The sequence below is a fragment of the Chroicocephalus ridibundus genome, chromosome 4 (genome assembly GCF_963924245.1).
Source record: "Chroicocephalus ridibundus chromosome 4, bChrRid1.1, whole genome shotgun sequence".
Taxonomy (NCBI): domain Eukaryota; kingdom Metazoa; phylum Chordata; class Aves; order Charadriiformes; family Laridae; genus Chroicocephalus; species Chroicocephalus ridibundus.
The window spans coordinates 55823960-55844051 of NC_086287.1; the positions used below are offsets into that span (position 1 = coordinate 55823960).

General features: G+C 42.5%; 1 protein-coding gene across 4 annotated transcripts in view; it reads right to left on the minus strand.

Annotated features, from left to right (window-relative positions):
- Positions 1-4713: 4713 nt before the first annotated feature.
- The window catches only part of SYNE3 (spectrin repeat containing nuclear envelope family member 3), a 69427-nt gene continuing 54048 nt past the window's right edge, over positions 4714-20092 (minus strand). For 3 of the 4 annotated variants that reach the window (XM_063332722.1, XM_063332724.1, XM_063332725.1), the window contains exon 18: positions 15524-15868. In XM_063332722.1, the coding sequence (XP_063188792.1) occupies positions 15680-15868 (189 nt within the window). In that variant the 3' untranslated portion in view covers positions 15524-15679. Of the gene's footprint in view, positions 12948-15523; positions 15869-20092 lie in introns of those variants that run through there. The other variant, XM_063332723.1, reaches the window with a different exon arrangement.

Consider the following 20092-nt stretch of genomic DNA (forward strand, 5'->3'; position numbering starts at 1 on the left):
TTACTAATTACAATTACCGAATGTTAACAGCACTACAGAAATATTGAGAGGGCCCTATATACGAAAATATTTTTGTAGCGGCTAAGGTCATAAATGAAACGCACTAATTTCAATTTAAAAGCAGAAGCCAAGGGTCTGTAGGTTTGCCGAGGGGCCTCGTGCGGTCTAAGGCAAATCAGGTAGGGGCTGCTGGCACTTGGAAAATAACAGATGAAGAAGAAAGGTAATTGCTGGTCCTGACCTGTCAGAGCTGCTCCTTTGTGCACCAAGTCCAACTTCCCCTTACACTTCCAAGTTATCTACAGGAAAATTTCTTCCAAGCTAAACAAAATCAGAGGCTTTTAGGAACTTAGAAGCGTCTGCTTAATTTCAGCATCGATAAGCCCCTGCTCCAACTCATTCTTAATGTATCAAAATTAAATGTTTTAAACATATTTATCTAGTTGCTATGGCTTCGCCTGGTGCGTCAGACACTTTATCCATCAAATATGACGATTGAATAATATTTTTAGTTTTAGATATGGATCACAGATCCTTCTCATCATACTATTCCCTTCCCCCCCCCCTTTCCCGAGTTTTGAACTCACTGGAAAATCTGTTCCATAATTCGGTGGGTAAATGAATTACAGTCACAGATGGCCTCCGGAGATTTCATACATGCTGCAATTCATTTGTTCAGGGATGAAAAAAAAAAAAAAAAAAGAGACCCTTGTCTTGTGAGGGTATTATCAGAGACAGACACTGACAGATCAGACACTGTAATGCTGCCTTGCACTCTGTATTCGACCCATTTCCTAAGCTTTTATGACTCGGCATTTACTATTCCTGGATTTGAAATTTTTTAAGTGGAACGTCAAAATCCACAACGAAAATGATTGAGTGCAAGGAAGAACCGCAGCAGTTACAAGTAACTATTTTTACAATCCTGAGTGAAACTATCGTGTGCTATTGTAAAGAGATGCTGAAGGACAGCAATCTTCCACTCTGGCAATAGCATTTCAGCTGTAATTAGCAAAAAGAACTTAATTCACAGATGAATGTTGAGACTTAGTTAAACCTTGCAGCAGGCCTTGAGATTCTCGGGAGGAAAATGCTAGGAAAATAAGAAAGGTAATATAGAAGGTAGTATTTAATTTTACTGCTTGGGTGTCTTGTTCAGCCTAAGTCATAAAGCCTATTTTCAGGGATGTGTTACGGTCAGTCCCCAAGACTCGCTCTTGCCTCTGAGTTCAGGCCAGCGGTTACGGGAGGAAGGGATGGGCTGAGGGATGGATGAACCATGGGGGAAAAATCCATCCTGCAATGACTGCCGAGGATTCCTCTTGAGAGTGCATCGGACAAAATCGTTTCTGTTTGTGCAATGATATCAAAAAAGATTACTACGTAGTCAAAAATGGCATGGTGATTTAACTATCCGCACCAACACACTGTCACCCCGTTGCAGGGCCAAGCTGCAGCAGGCCGAGGGAGTGGATATTTATCTTTTCTCAACATTTAGCCCTTTCCGAGTGACATTTCACACCTTCTGATGAGGCCTCATGGCTAACACAGCCCAGTGGGCGCCCTTGTGAAGGTGTTTGTCCAAAGGCCACATCAACCATCTGAGTGGAGAAGTATTGTCCGAGAGGCCCCGCTCTGTGCCAGGCCTTGCTTGGGATGGGAAGGAAACCTCCCCAAACCTTCGGCCACCATTTCCACAGGAGTGGAGGACGCCTGCTCCCCCCATGGCCTCTTCTCCCCTGAGTGAAAGTCCTTGCTGGAAGTGGGCCGCCCGCCCTACGCTGGGACATGCCCAGCAGGACGCCTTCGCTCACCCCCCTCAGCAGGAGTTTAGGGAACTGGGAGGTTAAAATGGCGGCTGAACCCCCCCCAAGGGCCCCCGTAAAACAGGGGGGTTGATTAAACAGGCTTTTTGGTTTAATGGATGGCTCCGGCTGCAGTGCTCGGGGACCCCCTGACAGGGCGCTGTGAAAGGGCAAAGGGGGACTAATAGCTGCTATGTTTTCCAGCGGCCCCAGCCAGAGGGAGTTCTGTCTGGAGCTGACATCCAGTCAACGTCTGCTCCCTGTCTCTGTTGGCACTTCATCGAGTTATCTCCTCGCAAGCACAGAAATCCCAGCTGATTGAACAGCACATCCATCATCTGGATTTCCCCCCCCCCCCCATCTTTTCCTGTATCGACAGTGCCATAAAAAGCCCACCAGAAAAGTCGACCGCGATCTGCTCTATCTTCCATTAAAAGCTTTTGCAGAGCCACGTTAAGATCCGAAGGCAAGAAAAAAAAAATCAAAACAAACCCCCATACTTTTCCCCCCCGACCCCCCTCACTGAAATGTCAATCGAGGAACGTTAAACAAAAAAAGATTAGTTCTGCTCTTATTTGTTTGTAAAACAAAAAGCATGAAATATTTAGCAGCATTGTAATGTGAACCAGATGGGAATAATGCCGGCTTTCAAGGCCGCTGGTAAGCAGCTCCCTTTCATGCTGCTGCAGCAGCGGGACGAGGCAGGCAGCCCATTAGGACAATTTATGAACTGGACTTCCACAGAGGGAGTTCTAGCAAGAGGTCCACGGCTCATACGGAGCAACCCCGATAACATCTGTTAGGGTTATTCATTGAAGAGGATTATATTACAATCCCTCTTAATACCACGAGTGCTACGGTAAAACCGGATGAGCCTTCAGTTTCATTTGCTCCAGCAATATGTGTTTATCAGAGAGGGTTTTTTCTGCAGTTGGAAACCGAGGCTGCATTCATGGTATGTCAAAGAATGAAATTTAGAAAGCTTGAAATATTAACCTAGAAAAAACCCTCAGTCCCTGGTTTTAATCTCTCATGGCCGTAGACTCGGCTTCTACGTGCAGCATCAACACACCATCAGCCCTTTTCCGTGGAAAGCCTCGCCCCGTTAACTCGCCAGGGCTGAGATTGATTTTATTTAAATAGTTCTCACTCGCTAACCTTCCTCCATCCTTTAAGACTTTGCTAATGACGTATTTTTTTTCCCCTTAATTTACCTAAGCGTATAATGAACGCTTACATCCGAAATGACCTCATTATACCGGCGAGGACTTTTGTGTGGATACGATTTAGTGCACGGGCATGAGGCAGAGAACTCTCTAAATGGAGAGGTTTTAAGCATTCTGTAAAATCCCTGTTGACTACAAGCTAGATTCTTACTGCTGTAAACTGACTTAGTTCCAGCAGCTTCAATGAAGCTACACTGATTTACTCCACTTGAGAGTCTTACCCTATTATTTTTATTTATTGAACTTGCCACCTTTTGCTGCTACAACCTAAACAGATACTTCCATCCTCTAGCAGCGGGGCTGCTATCTAAAACAGGTGTTTCTCCAGTAATATATGGCTTAAGAGATTTATAACTGCCCAGAGTATTTCATTGTCCTCTAAAAGTGTTTATAATAATTCCCATTGACCGTCTCAAGCTCCCACTGATCAGCTGTAGAGTTGTTTGCAGCCTGAACCTGGTCAACAAAATATTAATTCACCCTACAAGCATGAGCTGTTCTATCTATTCTTAGGCACTTTCCTCTTGTCCCTGCTGGAAAACAGTTTTTCCTGGTTTAATGTATAGCATCTGTGACAAAATCAAGTCCCAATTTGTTCTGCAAGTTCCAGAACAGGCCTGATATACAGAAAGAAGCCTACTTTCTGGCTCCACAAAAAATAAACTGCAAGCTGAAAAAATGCATTGCAAAAGAAAAAAAAAAAGTAACAGAAATTTCTTTTGTGCACCGATTGTAGCCCTTACGGGAATGTAACTGTCCCACCATGATAGCCTGCTGTTCCTACAGCCCCGCACTGGTTTTACCCCATTCTCTTCTGGGAGGGATTCCAGCTGCTGCTCTGATCTTGGCACAGCTATGATTGGCTGAAGGGTTTGCATTTGTACTTTTGGGGCTTAGCGGGAGACAGCTCATAGGGAGGCACAGGACCACATGCTCCAAATACCTGAGAGACGTCAAAGACCTGGATAAAGCTCAGTGTGTTCATAAAAGCAACAGGGAACATAGCCCACAGGTTCACCAAGAAACTGTAGTGGTTTTCCACTCCTCCAGAAATAACTGCCTGTGGAGCCCTTTGATGTCAGAGATCCTGGCAGACTCTGTCTCATAAAGATTCAGGAAAGAAACCAGCAATTACCTGGATGCTAATGAGAGCTGTGCATCCGCACATACATGCTGCAGTGATTACTCTTCAGAGAAGTAAATAGTGGTTAGACTAACACACTGCTCCCTCACTACGTGTGACTGGCGTTAACTTCAAATCTGAGGTCCTCAAAACACTCCCCTTTGACTTAGCAGGTTTGGGATTGAGGGCAACCCCACAGAGAGAGAGCTGTCAGAGGCCAACACCGTAAGAAATCATACTGAATCGTAATATGATTTAGCAAATGCGCATTTTCTTTGGCTCCGGTAGAATTCTATTCAAACAACTGCATGGTCTTACAGAAAGGCTGACATTTTCTACTAAATCTTACAGGGCTAGAGTGAAGCGGGTACATTCAGCACAACCTTCTTCCAGTGGTCCATAAGCAAAGAGGCAGGCAACAGCAAATTTTACCCTTGCTTTACTTCTTCTGGGTGTTTCTAGGTCAGCCCAAATACTCTGATGGTAAGAAATAAGCACGGCAAAAATGTGAAAGCACCCCCCAGAATAATTTAAAAGTCCTTAAAAAGAAATACGTATGTATTTATTTACTGCATTACAACTGCAACATCAAATACAACTATATTTTCATTACAAAAAAGGACACATGCAGTAAAATACTCTGCTTTTATAATCCGATTCAACACAGTTAATTGGTAAAAGTGGAGCGTCACAAAACAGTCACAAGGCTAGGGCTTGGAGTGATGAATTTCCAGTCTCTTTATCCTACTTGCAAACAGCAAAGCCACATCGTATTTTATTTGTCGTCGAGGGATAAACTTTCGGAATAATGTGGCCTGATCACAGAAGGTCCCAGCTGCCCTTAACTCCCAGATGAGTCTTGCAGAATCAGATTTTTTTTTTTACTTGAGAAAGTATTATGCTTCTGACAAGGTTGAGGAATAGACAGTATTTTCCAGGCAGCGAGCAGAAATCCTTCCATGTTACACCACGACCAAGGTACAAACCAAGGGCCTCTGCTTCACAGGTGCGCAGAAGCCAAGGCTGTGAGTGACTTTAACTATTGTTCTGAAGAATGAAATCAGGCCATTTTCTGCAATATTTCACTGCAACTTTGTATTACGTTCCTCTGTGCAGGGGGCTTCAATCGATATAATCTGGCATTTCAGCTTTGGAATAAATCCAGAGGACACAGGAGGAGTCCACAGCGCAGAAGAGAACACAAAATGTTGTCCTGAAATACACAAAATGTAACTCTTCCCCAGTTAAAAGGCCTCATTCTTCATTACAGAAGGGCCTTATTCTGTCACTGCTATTCATACATCATAGGCTCTTCTTTTTAATATTTCCCATGAAATTTCATGGAGCACTTGTGAAATAAGGTCCTACACAGTGTGAATACACTATAGAGTCAGGCCCCAAAATGGCACCATTTCTAGGGTGAATTCTCCTGATTTCAGTCAAGACTTTTGAGGAAGTGTCACGTAACACTGTCCAGCCTTTCGAAACAATGACCTGATTTCTTTCCATACATCTTGTGTGACGTAACACTAAGGATGACTTAGCTCTAACAATTTAAATCAAAAACAAAGTCAGTCTTTTTATGCAGCTGCATTTTCATACAGTTTCATAGAGTCAGTACACAGAAGCTTACATCTTTTTGAGATAATTCTAGCAAACAGGAGGATATATATGAAAACAAAGTTTCAAAACTACATGGAAATCTGTAGAATAAAATATATATATCTATATATCATTTCCCAACACAAGCAATTGGCAGTTTAGAAAAATACGATTGTTACAGTCTTTCAGACTCAATAATTGTAAAAAGAAAGGATTTAAAAAATAAGTTCAGCTTTTCAAAAAGCCACCTTTTTAATAAGAAAATAGAGTGGTCCGCGTTTCCCTGAAAAAGCCAGAAAGGTCAAGGCAAGGTCCAAGCAAGACAAGGAGTCTGACTTGGACTTGATATCAGCTGTGATAACATGCACATGTACAGAGACAGCTGCTTGGCTCCAGTATTGTTTACCTTAGAAACGAGCCTAATTTATCACAAATGTATTTAAAAATCATAAATAACATGACAAAAGTGGAACTGGTCCCTGCAAGGCAAATAATTATATTCATACAAGCAAGAAGTGACATCAATCCAGTTATTTTCTTGTGACAGGTAAAAGGTATTTTGTACCCAACTGTTACATTGACCAGCACATGTATGAGCAAAGATTATTATTACAGACCCTGCTATCAGCTACTATACATAAACAAGAAGAGATGTTCATGCTGTAATTGCCTCTAATGTTTTTGTTCTACTTGAATATTAACATTTACAAGAAGCTGAGGTGGAGACCTGAATGCAAGCCAGGATTTCAACATGCAAAACGCACGGGGTTCACGGGAAGGTTTTTTATCCTCCCTATTAGGGACATTTGGAAGTGGATAGGAGCTCTGAAGAAGCTTAAAACCATTCACAATATGACTTTCTCCTGTGAATGGCTTTAGGTTTCCTCTCTGCCCAGAGGCGGGTGATCTAACATGGGACATACTGGTGAAATTTAGATCCGCATCAATAAACCTCTCATTTGGGAGGATTTGCATTTTAGTTCCAGGTCACTTCTAATAGAAGGTGGCAAAATATACGTCAATATTTGCTCATTTTTAAATCAAAAGCAGAGAACAGTTTGATTGCAGAAACTTCACTCCAGGCTGTTCTTAATAACTTTTTAATATATAAATTAGAACTTATTAATTCTGTTCAATGAGAGAGTAAATCCCTTCATTTTGTTGTAATTTTTGTGAAATATATGGGATATTTACTCACCCTACATGGGAGTCTTAGCATCGTTCTTTAAACTTCCTTCTAGCTTGAAACTAAACAAAAGCACAAAAATGGATGGAAGCAAGATTGATGGAGTGTTGGTGAAGGGATCCAAGATTGTTTATAATCCAGCCTTGTTAATTAAATTGGGCCTGAGACAGCCAGCTGCTCTGAGAAGCGAGGACAGGTCCCCCGTAGAAGCACTGTACATGGGTTATATCGCTAGTAAACAACGATGCAGCTTCTGGGTCTCCTACCACGTTTCAATGTCAATGGAGTGTTACATCTTAAAAAAGGCAATGACAGAAAAATGCAACACCCGCGTTATTGCTTGTGTGATTGCTTCACAGTGGTCCAGTACACCCATGTAAACAAAAGAGAAGAAGGTCTGTTGCTGCAAGGGAAGCTCTGAGGCAGGGCAGGTGGAGCGTGCCCTCCCCGAATCACCCGATAAACTCAATTAAAAGGAGAAAAAAAAATGGACAGAGTGACACTAATCAAAAGGAATACATCCGCTGAGACAAAAACGACAGTCAGGGTCTTGGAGAGCAAGACAAAGACGTGTCTTTCACCTCCCAGTCAAGCACACGTACAAAACGGAGGTTGGTGTTTGACGACAGACACAGTTAGTCCATGCAGCATCCAAAATACCTTCAGGAACAGCCAGTGCTCAAGCAGTGACTCCCAGGTCAAACTCTTACAGGGGATGATCTGGGAGGTGATGGGAAAATCAGCTTGGGTGCTTTTTGCTGTAGAGACCAAAGCCCTAACTCAAAGCTTATTAAAGCTCATTAAAGCTCGTTAAAACACATACCTCTAAACTCTTCCAGCTTCCCTTTAAGACACGGTTTCTCTTAAAAGCTGCACTTGAAAGTTACATTGAAGTGGAATGTCACCTTTCTTTAAGCAGAACAATAATTACACTCCCCATTACATATATACACATACACATATTTCATGGCAATGGAAAGTACTGTACAGAGGCGTTCATTCATATCTGTAGTGAAACCAAGTCTGTGGTGTTCAATGCTTATTGGACTTGACAAAAGAAATAATTTGATTTTGAAGGCGGGGAAAAATAACAGCTCCTACCCCTGAATTCTAGCTGGAGGCCTCCCAGCAAAGCGCTGGTGAGGGCGGGTGGCACTGCAGCCTGCCTTCAGTTTCCAGCCTCTCCAAATTCACCTTTCCCTTTCAACATACAGCTTTTGACGGAGCAAAAAGGAGCTAAAATAAATGGTTTGCTAGAGGGCTTGATAAATGAGTTGTGAAATCACGTTGTTAAAAGTGACCATTTTCTTTTTCTTTCTCCACCCCCCTCCCGCCCAAAAAGAAGTCCTGGCTTATTAGTGTGTATAACAGCGACATTCAAACGCTCCCAGCAGCTCAAGGGTGCACACCATGGTGCACACAGCCCCGGGCCAGCAGCACACAGCACACGGGAGCGCCTACACGGGCCGTGCGAGGATAATGGAGCTGAGACTGAAACACGGGCCCTCCTCACCGATTAAAGGGCAATTTTCTGCATGCAGTAATTGGATTACCCATCAAAACCTGCTTAGAGAGAAGAAGAGAAAAGGGGCTGGGCAGGCTATGAGCAATGCTAATGGCAAGGCTTTCATTATCAATAATTGTTAAGCGACACCCTTGCACTCCCATCTGCAGATGTGCATATTAAGGGCAGTCCCTGAGCCAACACGGAAGGCAGATGAGGGCAGGACATGGCCAGGAGACTTGGAAGAAATGGCTGGCAAGGACCAGAGTCCCCTCAGGTAGTGATGAAGGCTGTTTTGACATAGGGGGCAGCAGAAACAGGCAGAGCATGTGCAGGAGGAACTGCAACAGGGGAAAAATGTATTGAATTTCAATTTATTGAAACAGGACTAGATTTTTTGCTCTATGTATGGAGGAAGAACTGGCACTGGAAACAGTTAAGAGGAAGGTGACAGAAATGATCAAGGGTGTGGAAGAGTTATAACACGAAAAGAAGCAGAAAAGACTGGGATCATTTACTTTAGGAAGGAGACAAAGCCGAGTCTCCCCTGCTCTGATAAAAGAAGGAAAGACAAAGAATGGTCTGGAGAGGGTAGTGCAGGTCTTTCTCCTTCCTTGGATTCAACACACGGGGCCAAAGAAGGAAAATCAAACCTTCAAAGCCAATTCAGGGGAATACCTTTTTCACATACCTCGTAAGAAGCATGTGGAACTCACTGCTGTGAACGGCTCTGAAGCCAGAAAGCCCCTAGCATTCACTAAGGCACTGAACAGGCTCACCCCCAAAATCCAGAAGACTAAAGGCAATGCTTGGCATTTACTTGCAAAGGAGCAGAAAACCTCCTACTTCAGTTCTATAATGAACCTGTAATTCCTAAGGACTGAAGAGAGACCTTCATGACTGTCTCTCTAGCTACAATAGCATTTCCCGCATCTTCTCCTGGAGCATCAGCGCCTACCACCTACCATTAATCTGTCACTGAGGGCTTTGATTTAGCAGTTTCTTCTGTATTTAATGGAAAGAAAAAACTCCCAAGGCTCAGCTCTCAGCGAGAGTGAATCACCCTGAGGGGAGCCTCCTTCCACAGTCAGGGATGTGAAACCGCAAATTGCTGATGGCCACTGTCAAAACTATGTCCAGCAGAGCAGGACGGCCAACCCTTGCTGCTGTGCCATCGGTCCTGGGTTGCTCTCATTCTGCCAGACCTCCATGTTCGTCTCTTGCATCGAGACATCAGACTGCCTTTTGAAGAGATAACGCCTCCTGCTGCTTCCACTGGGATGCTGTACCTTCACCTGTGCAGTTTCATCTTGCCTATGGTTTACTAGGAGGAGGGTGGATAGATCACAGCTATCAAGGAGCTAAAATGTGGCACTTAGGTAACAGAGGTGTCATTTAGGCTACTGCTTGAATTGGTATATTCCTGATAGATACTCTTTTTCTTTCCACATCTACTAATAACTCTCTGGTAGACACATATTCATATTTTAAATTGGATAGACAAGGGATAATAAAAAAAAATCAACTGTATGGCAGATTACTCCATCCTGCTTTATATTTTTTTTGGAAAATGCAACACTCAAGAATTTATTTATTTAATTTTTATCATTGATCAAGTGCAAAATGAACCCACAATTCTTAAACCTATGTGTGCAAGCCAAAAAGCCTTGTGCCTAAAACTTTCCACACAGTTACCCAACACCTACGACTAAGCTGTTTATAATCTAGTTTTACCAATAGATAATTATGTTTAAACACGGCAAAAATAATAAGATTGGTTTCTGAATGAATCATGAATGCCTGCGCCAACAATATTATCTTTAGTATTTTAATAAACTGGTTTCTGAGAGTTGCCAACCGCTGACAGATAGATTAATGCAATAAACTTGTAATGGCTCAGAGCAGGTCAATGATCTGAGAACTACTAAGAATATCCTCGACAGCCCCCAGCAACTCTGGAAGAAGCTGATATAGTTCCTTGGGTTAAGGGTCTGTTTTCAGCTGTAGACTAGCAACTGATACCATCCAACGGATAGTAAAGTCTCCAAAAGCAGTTCTTACAGCCAGCTGGGTACATAACCTATGATCTGAAAGACACCTCTGATGCCTGGCAAAGATATGTTTATTGGGGTATTTATACCAGCATTTCTTGAAAGGAAAAACTATTTCTCCAGTTTACTAGGGTGGATAATTTAATTTCAGTCTGCAATCTTCAGTTATTCTAAAATGTTTTGTTTGCTCTGGGAATCTCTGCCATATAGGGGTTTTATTTTTTCTGGAGAAAAGACGACAATGTACTCTCTTGTCAACACAAGTTAAAATAATTCCTGTACATGAACTCAGTCTTCAAATGTCTTTAGTGCTAATGAGATGTGTATGCACACATTCAAAGTAAAACATTTCCTGTTTAATACTGAAGAAGAGATCAGATGGAGCAAAATCCTGAGGTCCCAGAGCAACTGAAGAGAAAATACGATTTCATCTGACGTGCAGAGATTACCATCTACCTGTCTAGTGATGGCCATTTTTTGGAGCCCTTTCTTCTCTCCCAGGTCTTCAGCTGTCCCAATGAAAAGGATTAAGGAGTAGTGGAAAGCCATTCTAAAAGCTCTCCAAATTATTCAGTGATCATTAGGTGGTTTTATTAATTAGGCTAGTAGCTTTCTTTTCAGCCGCAAATGTTTCAGTTTAGTAAATATCTCACTCAGGGCAAATAAGCTAGTACTTGGTAGAAATCATGATTGCCCTGGAGATTCTGTACTAACAGGGGAATACAATGTTTTAAATGTGTGTGCATAGAACTGAACACGTTTCTCATACGGAGACTTCTGGAGAGGGCATATGTAAATAATATGCAATACAATCTAAATTGCTAGCTTAAATCAGAGAAAGGGCTATTAATAGACGCGTGGCACGATAGCAATTTTCTACCTCACTGTATTGCAGTCATGGAAAATTCTGTTAAAAGCATCTGGCTACAGAATCAATTACAATTTATAAATTAGGCTTGCTTTCACTCCAAAGGTTGGGTCTGAAGTGTGCCTTTGGGCTGTGCAGAATTCTTACTTTAATGCATGGGCACCGGAGTGCAGGATTTTGCCTTCAACACTGAAGGGTCATTAATGTGGTCAACCAAATACTGGTCCAACAGTGCAGGCAAAAGAGCTTGGAGAGACACGTGAGAGCTCTGCTCTGTGAACAGGCTGGGTATCTGCATGCAGTATAGGCTACGTGGCCCGAGCCAGATGCACAAATAATTGACAAGCTCAAACATGTTCAATTTATTTTAGGTTTTAGCACCCTTTGACAGTGGTTGGATCTGGATTAGAGTCAAGTAGTGCAAAGTCCTCAGTTGTGGATGCTTATCTGTTTGGTGCATCCTAGGTTTTTATAGCTGAGCTCTAAACACAGCTTGGTTACATTTGGATCTGAGAGATGTACGTGCTGGGGATTTTATAGGCACAAAAGCGAGGGGGTAACCCCCAAATCATGTGTGAGCAAAGATTCAGGCATGAAGAATAGTGCTCAAGATTTTAAGGACTGATTTGGAAATGGTATGATTTAGCTTGTGTTTTGGGGAATCTGAGCTTTGTTCAGTTTCCTGGAAGTTGACCGAGCCAGTTGGTTTTCATTATTCCAATTACTGACTTGATTAATATATACACACACTTCCAGGAATCAGCATCACAAACTTTTCAGAAAAAAACCCAAGAGAATAAAAAAAAAAAGTAAATTTTGGATTTACATTTCAAGACTACTTTTGTGATTTTAGCAGGGCCTGTTGCGACAGGACAAGAGGTAACGGTTTTAAACTAAACGAGGGAAGATTTAGACTACATAGAAGGAAGAACTTTTTTACACTGAGGGTGGTGAAACACTGGCCCAGGTTCCCCAGAGAGGTGGGAGATGCCCCATCCCTGGAAACATTCCAGGCCAGGCGGGACGGGGCTCTGAGCAACCCGATCTAGTTGAAGATGTCCCTGCTCATGGCAGGGGGGATGACCTTTAAAGGTTCCTTCCAACCCAAACTATTCTATGATTATATGCTTATTATTTTTATTCTTTCTTTCTTAGAAAAATCTCACGCCTGCATTGGACAGGTGAGATCAATGACATTATGGAAGAGTTAAATTGCTTTAAGCGAGATCAACATCAAAGTCCTGTGCTTTGGATAGTTTCCATTGCAAAGAAGTAGAAAGATTCATCACTTGTGTGAGATATTTAGATTCCTTAAGTTAATGAGAATGGATTTGCTGAGATTTAAAGCAAAAAATTCCAAGATTACAGACAGGGGACTTACAGAATAAATTGAATGCAAACCCAGCAGCAAAAATGTGTTTCTAATTTTTTTTTTTTAAACCTGTCACAACACTGAAACATCAAGGTGACGATGCAGTTGTTCTGTTATGGTCCTCCGTGTAGAATTTTTTTCCCCCAGTTGCATACTCCTGTGTTGTCAAATGCCTCTGTGAACACATAAAAATCATCCAGAGCAGAAAGGCTGGGCAAAAAGAAATCTGATGTGAGACTTTGTGCTTTCATAGAAAAAAAAGTGCCTATCTCCCTACTGATTTTCACTTGTGGCTATACTATTCCTCATTATTTTTACTTTCTCACTGGCATTTTACTTTCATCACCTGAAACAGCTCAGCAAAACCCGGAGAAGTGCAATGTAGCTACGCCACAGAAAAGTGTGTGCACGAGTACACACATCCACAGCCACATACAGTGGGTTTTGTTACTGCCCCTCTTCCCCTACACTTCTTTTCTACTGGAGCATTTAATTTGAAATGGAGACGTCTGTGATGATTAGCTCCTTGCTGCGCAGCCACAGGGGCTTCTTCCCTCAGTGCTGGCAGCAATTTTTAGAGGAACATTGTGGGAACATGCATGGCTCTTGCACAGCTCATCAGAGGAGAGAAGGAGGTATGTCCTCTGCTGAAAGAACTGTTGCAAAGGAGGAATTAATTTGCCCCATTCTCTACCGAATTATAGCTCCTCTCCATCTGGCTCCTTCATGAAAGAACTCACAGGCCTTCCTTCACTTCCCGTTTAGATGTGAATGCCTTATCGCTCAGCATACATCCTCGCTCCTCACCTTTCTGCTTTCAGCCCTGCTCTGCCTGCTCTCTAGAGCTCTTCTGCTACCTCCCGACAGTCAGGTTTTCATCCACATCAGTTCAGCTCCTCCTCATGCTCCCCTTTCAGTCTACCTGAAAACATTCACCATCCCCGTTCTTTCTCCTTTAATGTCCACTCTCCTTTTCAATTTCAGCAGAAGTTTGGCATTTTTATCCAATTCTAGCAAACCCAGTGTAGTCGGAAGTATTATTATGAAGACAGCGACAGAGTCCTGGCGGTGGAAGACCCTCCTCAGAACACTGGTAGAGTCCCTGTTACTTGCCTCATTTACACCTCACTGAAGAAAAGCCGTTTAATGTACAATAGTACCAATACTGCAGCAGGAAGAGGGAACCAAAAAGATTCAGAGATTTTTCCTCCATAGAGCCTGTATTCTTGTCCTCTGCATTCATTGTGACTCCTTTTCTTAGGGTCTATAAATTGTCGGATGCCCCTGTTTATCTTTGGCCAGTTGTCTTTCACATCTGCCTGTTCTCCCTCATTCTGTGCCTATAATGAGCTCCTTGCTGCTACGCCTTTCCCTGTTCCACACAAGTTTGCTTCTTTAGCAAAACTTTCATGGTTTTGTTAAAGAAGTATGACTTCCACCTTCAGTCTCTCAGCTACTACATTATTTACTCACATAACAGATTTAATATTATTTTGGAACTTATTTGGAAAACAACACTGAATACACCATTCTGATACCCAGAAGACAAGTTCCTCCTGCAACATAGCTAGGATGGGAAAAATAACTGTTTCTTCTGTTAGGTTTTTTTTTTCATGATTACTATTGTGGCTAAAAACGTGAGACAATAAGGGCTATCTCTCAGAATCGGCACAAAATTTTAGAAATTACCTTTTCTCTCAGGAGTCAATTAGGTAAAACACCACTAAGAATGGTTTCATCACAGTAAAGTGAGAATTGCTTTTACATTAAAAGGCAGTGTTAAAATGTACATTCAGAAATTGGATAAATCAGGCATAAGGTTAGGTAAATAAATGACAAGTTGTCATCATCTTAGAGTTTAGACTATATAGAAATCTATGCTTGACTGTCTTTGATACAATCAGTTTACATCAGTTTAACAAACCATTAATATAAAAACACCCTAGGAAGGAATCTTGTTTACAGGGTTGTATTACTAAAATACTTCCAGACTGTATCACGCTGTTCAGGCTTTATGATCCATTACCAAATGCCTCTTTATAAAGTAAAAAAACCCAACAAACAAACCACAAAACCCCACAAACAAAAAAAACCTCACTGCTTTTCATAGACAAGATCACTGATACAAGGTTTTGTTCGGTGCTCACAAATTTGTTGACCTGATTTTAAAATTTCTCCTGCTATAGAGATGCTAAAAATGATATGTTCATTTTTTCCCCAGCTTTCTTTCTACTGTATTCTGCCTCTCCTGATTCAGGTGGGATGGAGAACACTGTAATTGGAGAAGAAATCTGGTAAAAAATGAGAACAAGAAGAGGCCCACCCCCACTCCTATTGAAGTCAGTAGAAAAATTTCCATTACCTTCTGCAATCCCTGCATCCAGATACTGAAAAAACAGCTCAAGATTTCAAATAGAATAGTCCCAATTTTCCTTGGGCTGAATGTCAACCACGTGATTCTACTGTGCCTGCTCTCCAGTTTGCCCTCTGGTGCGTGCCCACACCTTCTCATACGTGCTCTGACTTCAGTTGTAATCGACAACAATCTGATTTCAAAAATCACCCAAAAAACCTCACAACAAAACCATCATTCAGTATTCCTGGCTGAAAGATGGTAGAAACAGAAACATTGCAGGATTACCCTTAAACAGTGGATGGTGAATCACCACAGATATGCATTTTTTTATATATATATATATATATATGTACATACATACACATACACAATCTCTATATACACATTATAAATATAATAATAAAATATTGTAAAAATATTAATTTTGCTCAAATACCTGATTAACGTGGACTAATCATATGTTGCATTTATGTGACCTATCTGGTTGGTATGACGGCCTTGTTAGAAGCCCTAAAATCTACGATACTTGCAATTGTTAAAAACAGAGTCTGTATTTCTGACAGTCACCTCGTGCCACGCCAAGAAGTTAGGTTGGAGGTGGGCCCTCATATCTCAGCATCAGGTTGAAGGACCGAGCAAAGTTGTTGGCCCGCATGCAGCTGTAGGGCAGGGGCAGGAGGAAGGCCAGGAGGAGGAGGAGCAAGAGGAGCAGCTGGAATGGTAGTGCTGCCCAGCACACTCGACGCAGGAACGAGCACACGCCTCCAGAGCGCTTCTGAAAGACACAAACCAAAGAGCAACTCAGAAAAATAAGAGACCCGGGGAGGTGCATTTCAAATACATCAAAAGGCCAGGTAGAGGGGCAGAACAACCCATGTTGTCCTTGCCCTGGGATCCAGCCTGGGTGCTTGGTACGCTGCAGCTGACTGAAGCTGGTGCTTAAAAAATTTCTTTTAGGAGAATATTTCACTCTCCTCAAGAATTCATTGCTGCAAACTGTTGTCTTCTAGAAGGAAAACACTGCTGATTTTCCAGCAAAAGAAAACAATTATCCCCAAGTCCATTTTGCAGTTATAAAGTGGTGGTTGCAAATGCTCATGCCAAAGCTGCCGACTGGTCGCCTCACCGTCAGCATACGGCACAGAAGCACCAGTAACTCTCCTGTCAGTAAAATGAGAGAGCCGATGCCTGGAAGAGAGGAGCCAGCCTTCTGCTCTCTGTCAGCAGAAAGGAGCTCAGCTTGCAGTTCATCCACCCCACAGCCATCTCCCCAGCTGCAATGGGCTATTTGGACCCTGACTTTGAGGTCCATGGGGCTGCAAGCCAGAAAAAAGGCCTTGCAGTGCAGCTCGCTTCAATACCTCTTTACCACGCCCATCTTAAACTTATGTGATGGAAGAGAATGAGAGAAAGCACAACACTGACAGTAAAGAGGACATTAAAGTCACATGTGTTGCTGAGCAGCCACAGAAGCAACACGCAAAAAAGTCACATTGTGCTTTTCTTTATGCTTGTGCAAATCTAAAGTAGCACAGCTAACCTTATGAATTTAATATGGATTAATACAAACAGGACAGAACATATCTGGGGCTACAGAATTCAGGAAAGATTAATTAAGAAGTGAGATTTCCACTGTCAGGATTTCGGGATATCTCCTGCCAATGAGCTGAACTATGTGTGGTTCACAAAAAAAGGCCAAGTCAACTATCTGTAAGGGAGTCCTGAAAAAGAGGACTCAATAATCCATTAATTTCATCAAACGTGGATTTATACTCAGAACATTGAAGTAACGCTTAATGCTGCTACAGTGTTAGGTGCCAACTTACATCACAAAAATCAACGCAGAACATCCACTGAAGTGGGACTCATATTTTCCACAAGCAGAAGTTAATTTGTGATGTTCAAGCCATAGGCGATGTTAGTGCTGCAGCAAAATTAGGGCTTCTGGGCTCTGCTAGACGCCTGACTTAACAGACAATGCCTTTGTCCCACTACGGCACCACCATTAATAGTCCATGGGAAACATCAGCAGAGAAAATACAGGGCAGAATGATGGTGGAGAAAAGTAATTACCCTTTTCTATTTTTTAAGGGTCTCTCTCTTCTACTGCTTTCTAAATTTCTGTCTCTTGCAGCTCTATGTAAATGCTTACAGAATTAATTATGAAGGCAAATATACAGCTGCAGTTACAGATCATGAGACAGTTGTGTTGTGAAATCCTCCTTCTGTTGTAGTTGGTTTGCTTCCATCAAGCCAAATGGCTGATGAGATTTAATTATTGTTTCAGGCAGATGTAGAGGCAGCAGAGCAACAGCTGCTTGCTCCTACCATTTCTGGCCCACAGTATCAGAGTTGTAACTTGCTTGCTAAGGCCAGTGAAAACTCAGGTCCCCGGACACTGGAACTGTCAGTAGTTAGTGGGCAACAAATTAATGTCAGTTTGTAAGTGGATCTCTGACTTTAAGCACCTTCCCTGGGTAAAGCTAGCATTTACCTTCCACATCAAAGCTTTGCCAACCTGGCTGCATCACAGGACTCATCTGCACATGCTGTGACCTGTTCTCAAACACGAGCCAAAGTACCAGGGGTAAGTAGCTGTACTAACGGGACTTTCCCTTCCTTAGCCCTGGAGCCCAGACCTGAAGTCCTTCATCTCCCCTGGATTTCATCAGCCCATGGGCTGAACAAAACCTGCAGGGCTTCTGTGTTTATAGTAAATGCTAAAACCGCTACGTGTAAGGTCAGCAGCCACAACTCTTGGTCAGAGCCTTCTAGGCTTGGTTCTGCAATGCCATGAAACAGCCACTCCTTGGCCTAATCAGTAGTGGCACTGACAGCTGCTCTCTTCACTGACCATTTCTCATTCTTAATTCTCCATTGCATCCATAATATGCAGCAATATGACAAATACGTTTATTATAGTGTCCCATCTATAAGGAAAAAAGCCTCTTCCAGGTTCCAGAAGTCATGGACAAGTTTGTCTGTATGTATTAACAGGTGTAGTTCTGTTGGTGGAAGATGAGATTAGAGATACCTCTACCTTGGGACAATTCAAACCACGTTCTTCTACCACTAAGACATAATAAGACTTAATGCTGATGTTATTAAAGGGGAGGATCCTGTGACTGACTGTTAAATAGTTCGTGATAGCTGTAAGTCTCAAAAATGTTCTGACAAACTCCAACTGGGAATTGTAAGTCCACCTCTCTCTGACACAGTTGTGAGAACGCCTGCCAGTCTTCCTAGCAGCACCTAAAACTTTTGCTTTACAGCTGTTGATCCTTTAGTGCTGGTTTTGAAAGCTGCTTCAATCTGAAACTATTCTTTCATTGCCAGACCAGCTGCCACACCTGTCTTCCCAGTTGCCTCCTTCTGCCTATGAACTGGTGGGAAATGGCGTGCTTTTCCAGTTGTGCTTCACCTCTATTCCTGCCACAGCCCTGCTAATCAGTCACTTGTGTTTTTCCAACACCAGTTCTTTTACTGATCCAGTATTTGATTCAGAGCAGGTCGCTGATTCTACCCTGATCTCTAAAGCAAAGGCTATTAATGCAACGCTAAGAAATGGGATGAGATTGAAATGTTATTTATTAAGTATCTTGTTTGTAGATCTACTGGAAGGAGCTGTAAAATAGTATTGCTTCTCAAAGCTCTTCCTTCAGAAAGACTTAGTGTGAAATGGCTTTATTAACAAGCTATCATTTGCTCTCCTTGGAGCCTTCTGCAGGGTAAGATACTCAGGCTAACCATAGCAGATCCTAGCTTTAGAAAAATCTGCGGAAGGACCTTTGCCTGGGGGCAAAACTTCAGAGAAGGCAAAATATTTTGTCTTTATCTGCTGCTTCTCTCCCACCTGCTTGCTGGGTTTATAGGCATTTGTGTTTGATGAACTTTTGCCTTTGCGGCCCAGCTTCTCTGTTTTGTTTGATCACACAGGAAGGTCAGAATCTTGTATTTCTGACTCCATTTGTTGCCATGGGGATGACTCTGGTATCACAAACATGGTATTATGATGTCTCTGCAGGACTGAAGATGAGGCACACAGGAGCTGTGAGGGTTTGGTGTTTTCAGCAAATTTGCAATGATAAGCCCTTAATATATGAGGGCCCCAACCCGCACACACTGAAATCCATGGGAGATTTACCATTAACTTCAGTGTCTGCAGCAGGATTATGCACAGAGACAACCAAATAAAGTCAGGACTGGGAACTACTTATTCATGGAGTTCAGCAGATACCCTTACAAATGGACACATTACTCATATGCCCAGGTTCTGGTGTTCTTGCACACACGAAACCTACAGCAGTTCTGTTGCTTTGTGCATGCTGGAACAATTGGTGATGGGACACTTATTTTTTTTGGTGATAGTACTACTAGAGGTGTTAGAAGTTAAAGGATGGAAACTTTGAAGGGGACACAGTAACTTTTAATAGGAGAGATGACACAGTTGGAAAAAGCAGGGAAGGTTTCAGGCACTGACTCTCTCTCTGAGCGTGAAAAAAGCAACACTTCAATTTAGGCCTCTGCTGTGGCAGAGAGATGCTTTCAGGCTGGGGAGGACCTGATGCTATGGCACCAACAGGGAATTCAGGAGGCCAAGGTTCAAACCTCTGCTCTGCAAGAGTGATCAGGACTGTATGAGTCTACTTGGAGTCAGGACCACGCTCCCAACCCTTTAGCACATCATTCTGGGTTAGAAAAGGACAGTCTGACGCAGTTCCACCATTGCAAAAGACAGTTTGAACATTTCATTTCCATGTGAGATCAGAAGGTGGGAACTACAACCCCTGCTACACAGTGGAATTCCCCCATCGCTCCAGCTACTGGCATCAGTACAGCTACTACCCGGCACCCACAGTGCCTGCAGTGCGTGTGTCAGATCTAGGCTCCACAAAATATTCTGAAATCAAATCTTCCTCTGAGGAAAACTGGCAAAGCTCCAGTGAAGTCAACAGAACTTTAATTTCCACCATCTTAGAATAACAGCTGGAATACCTGG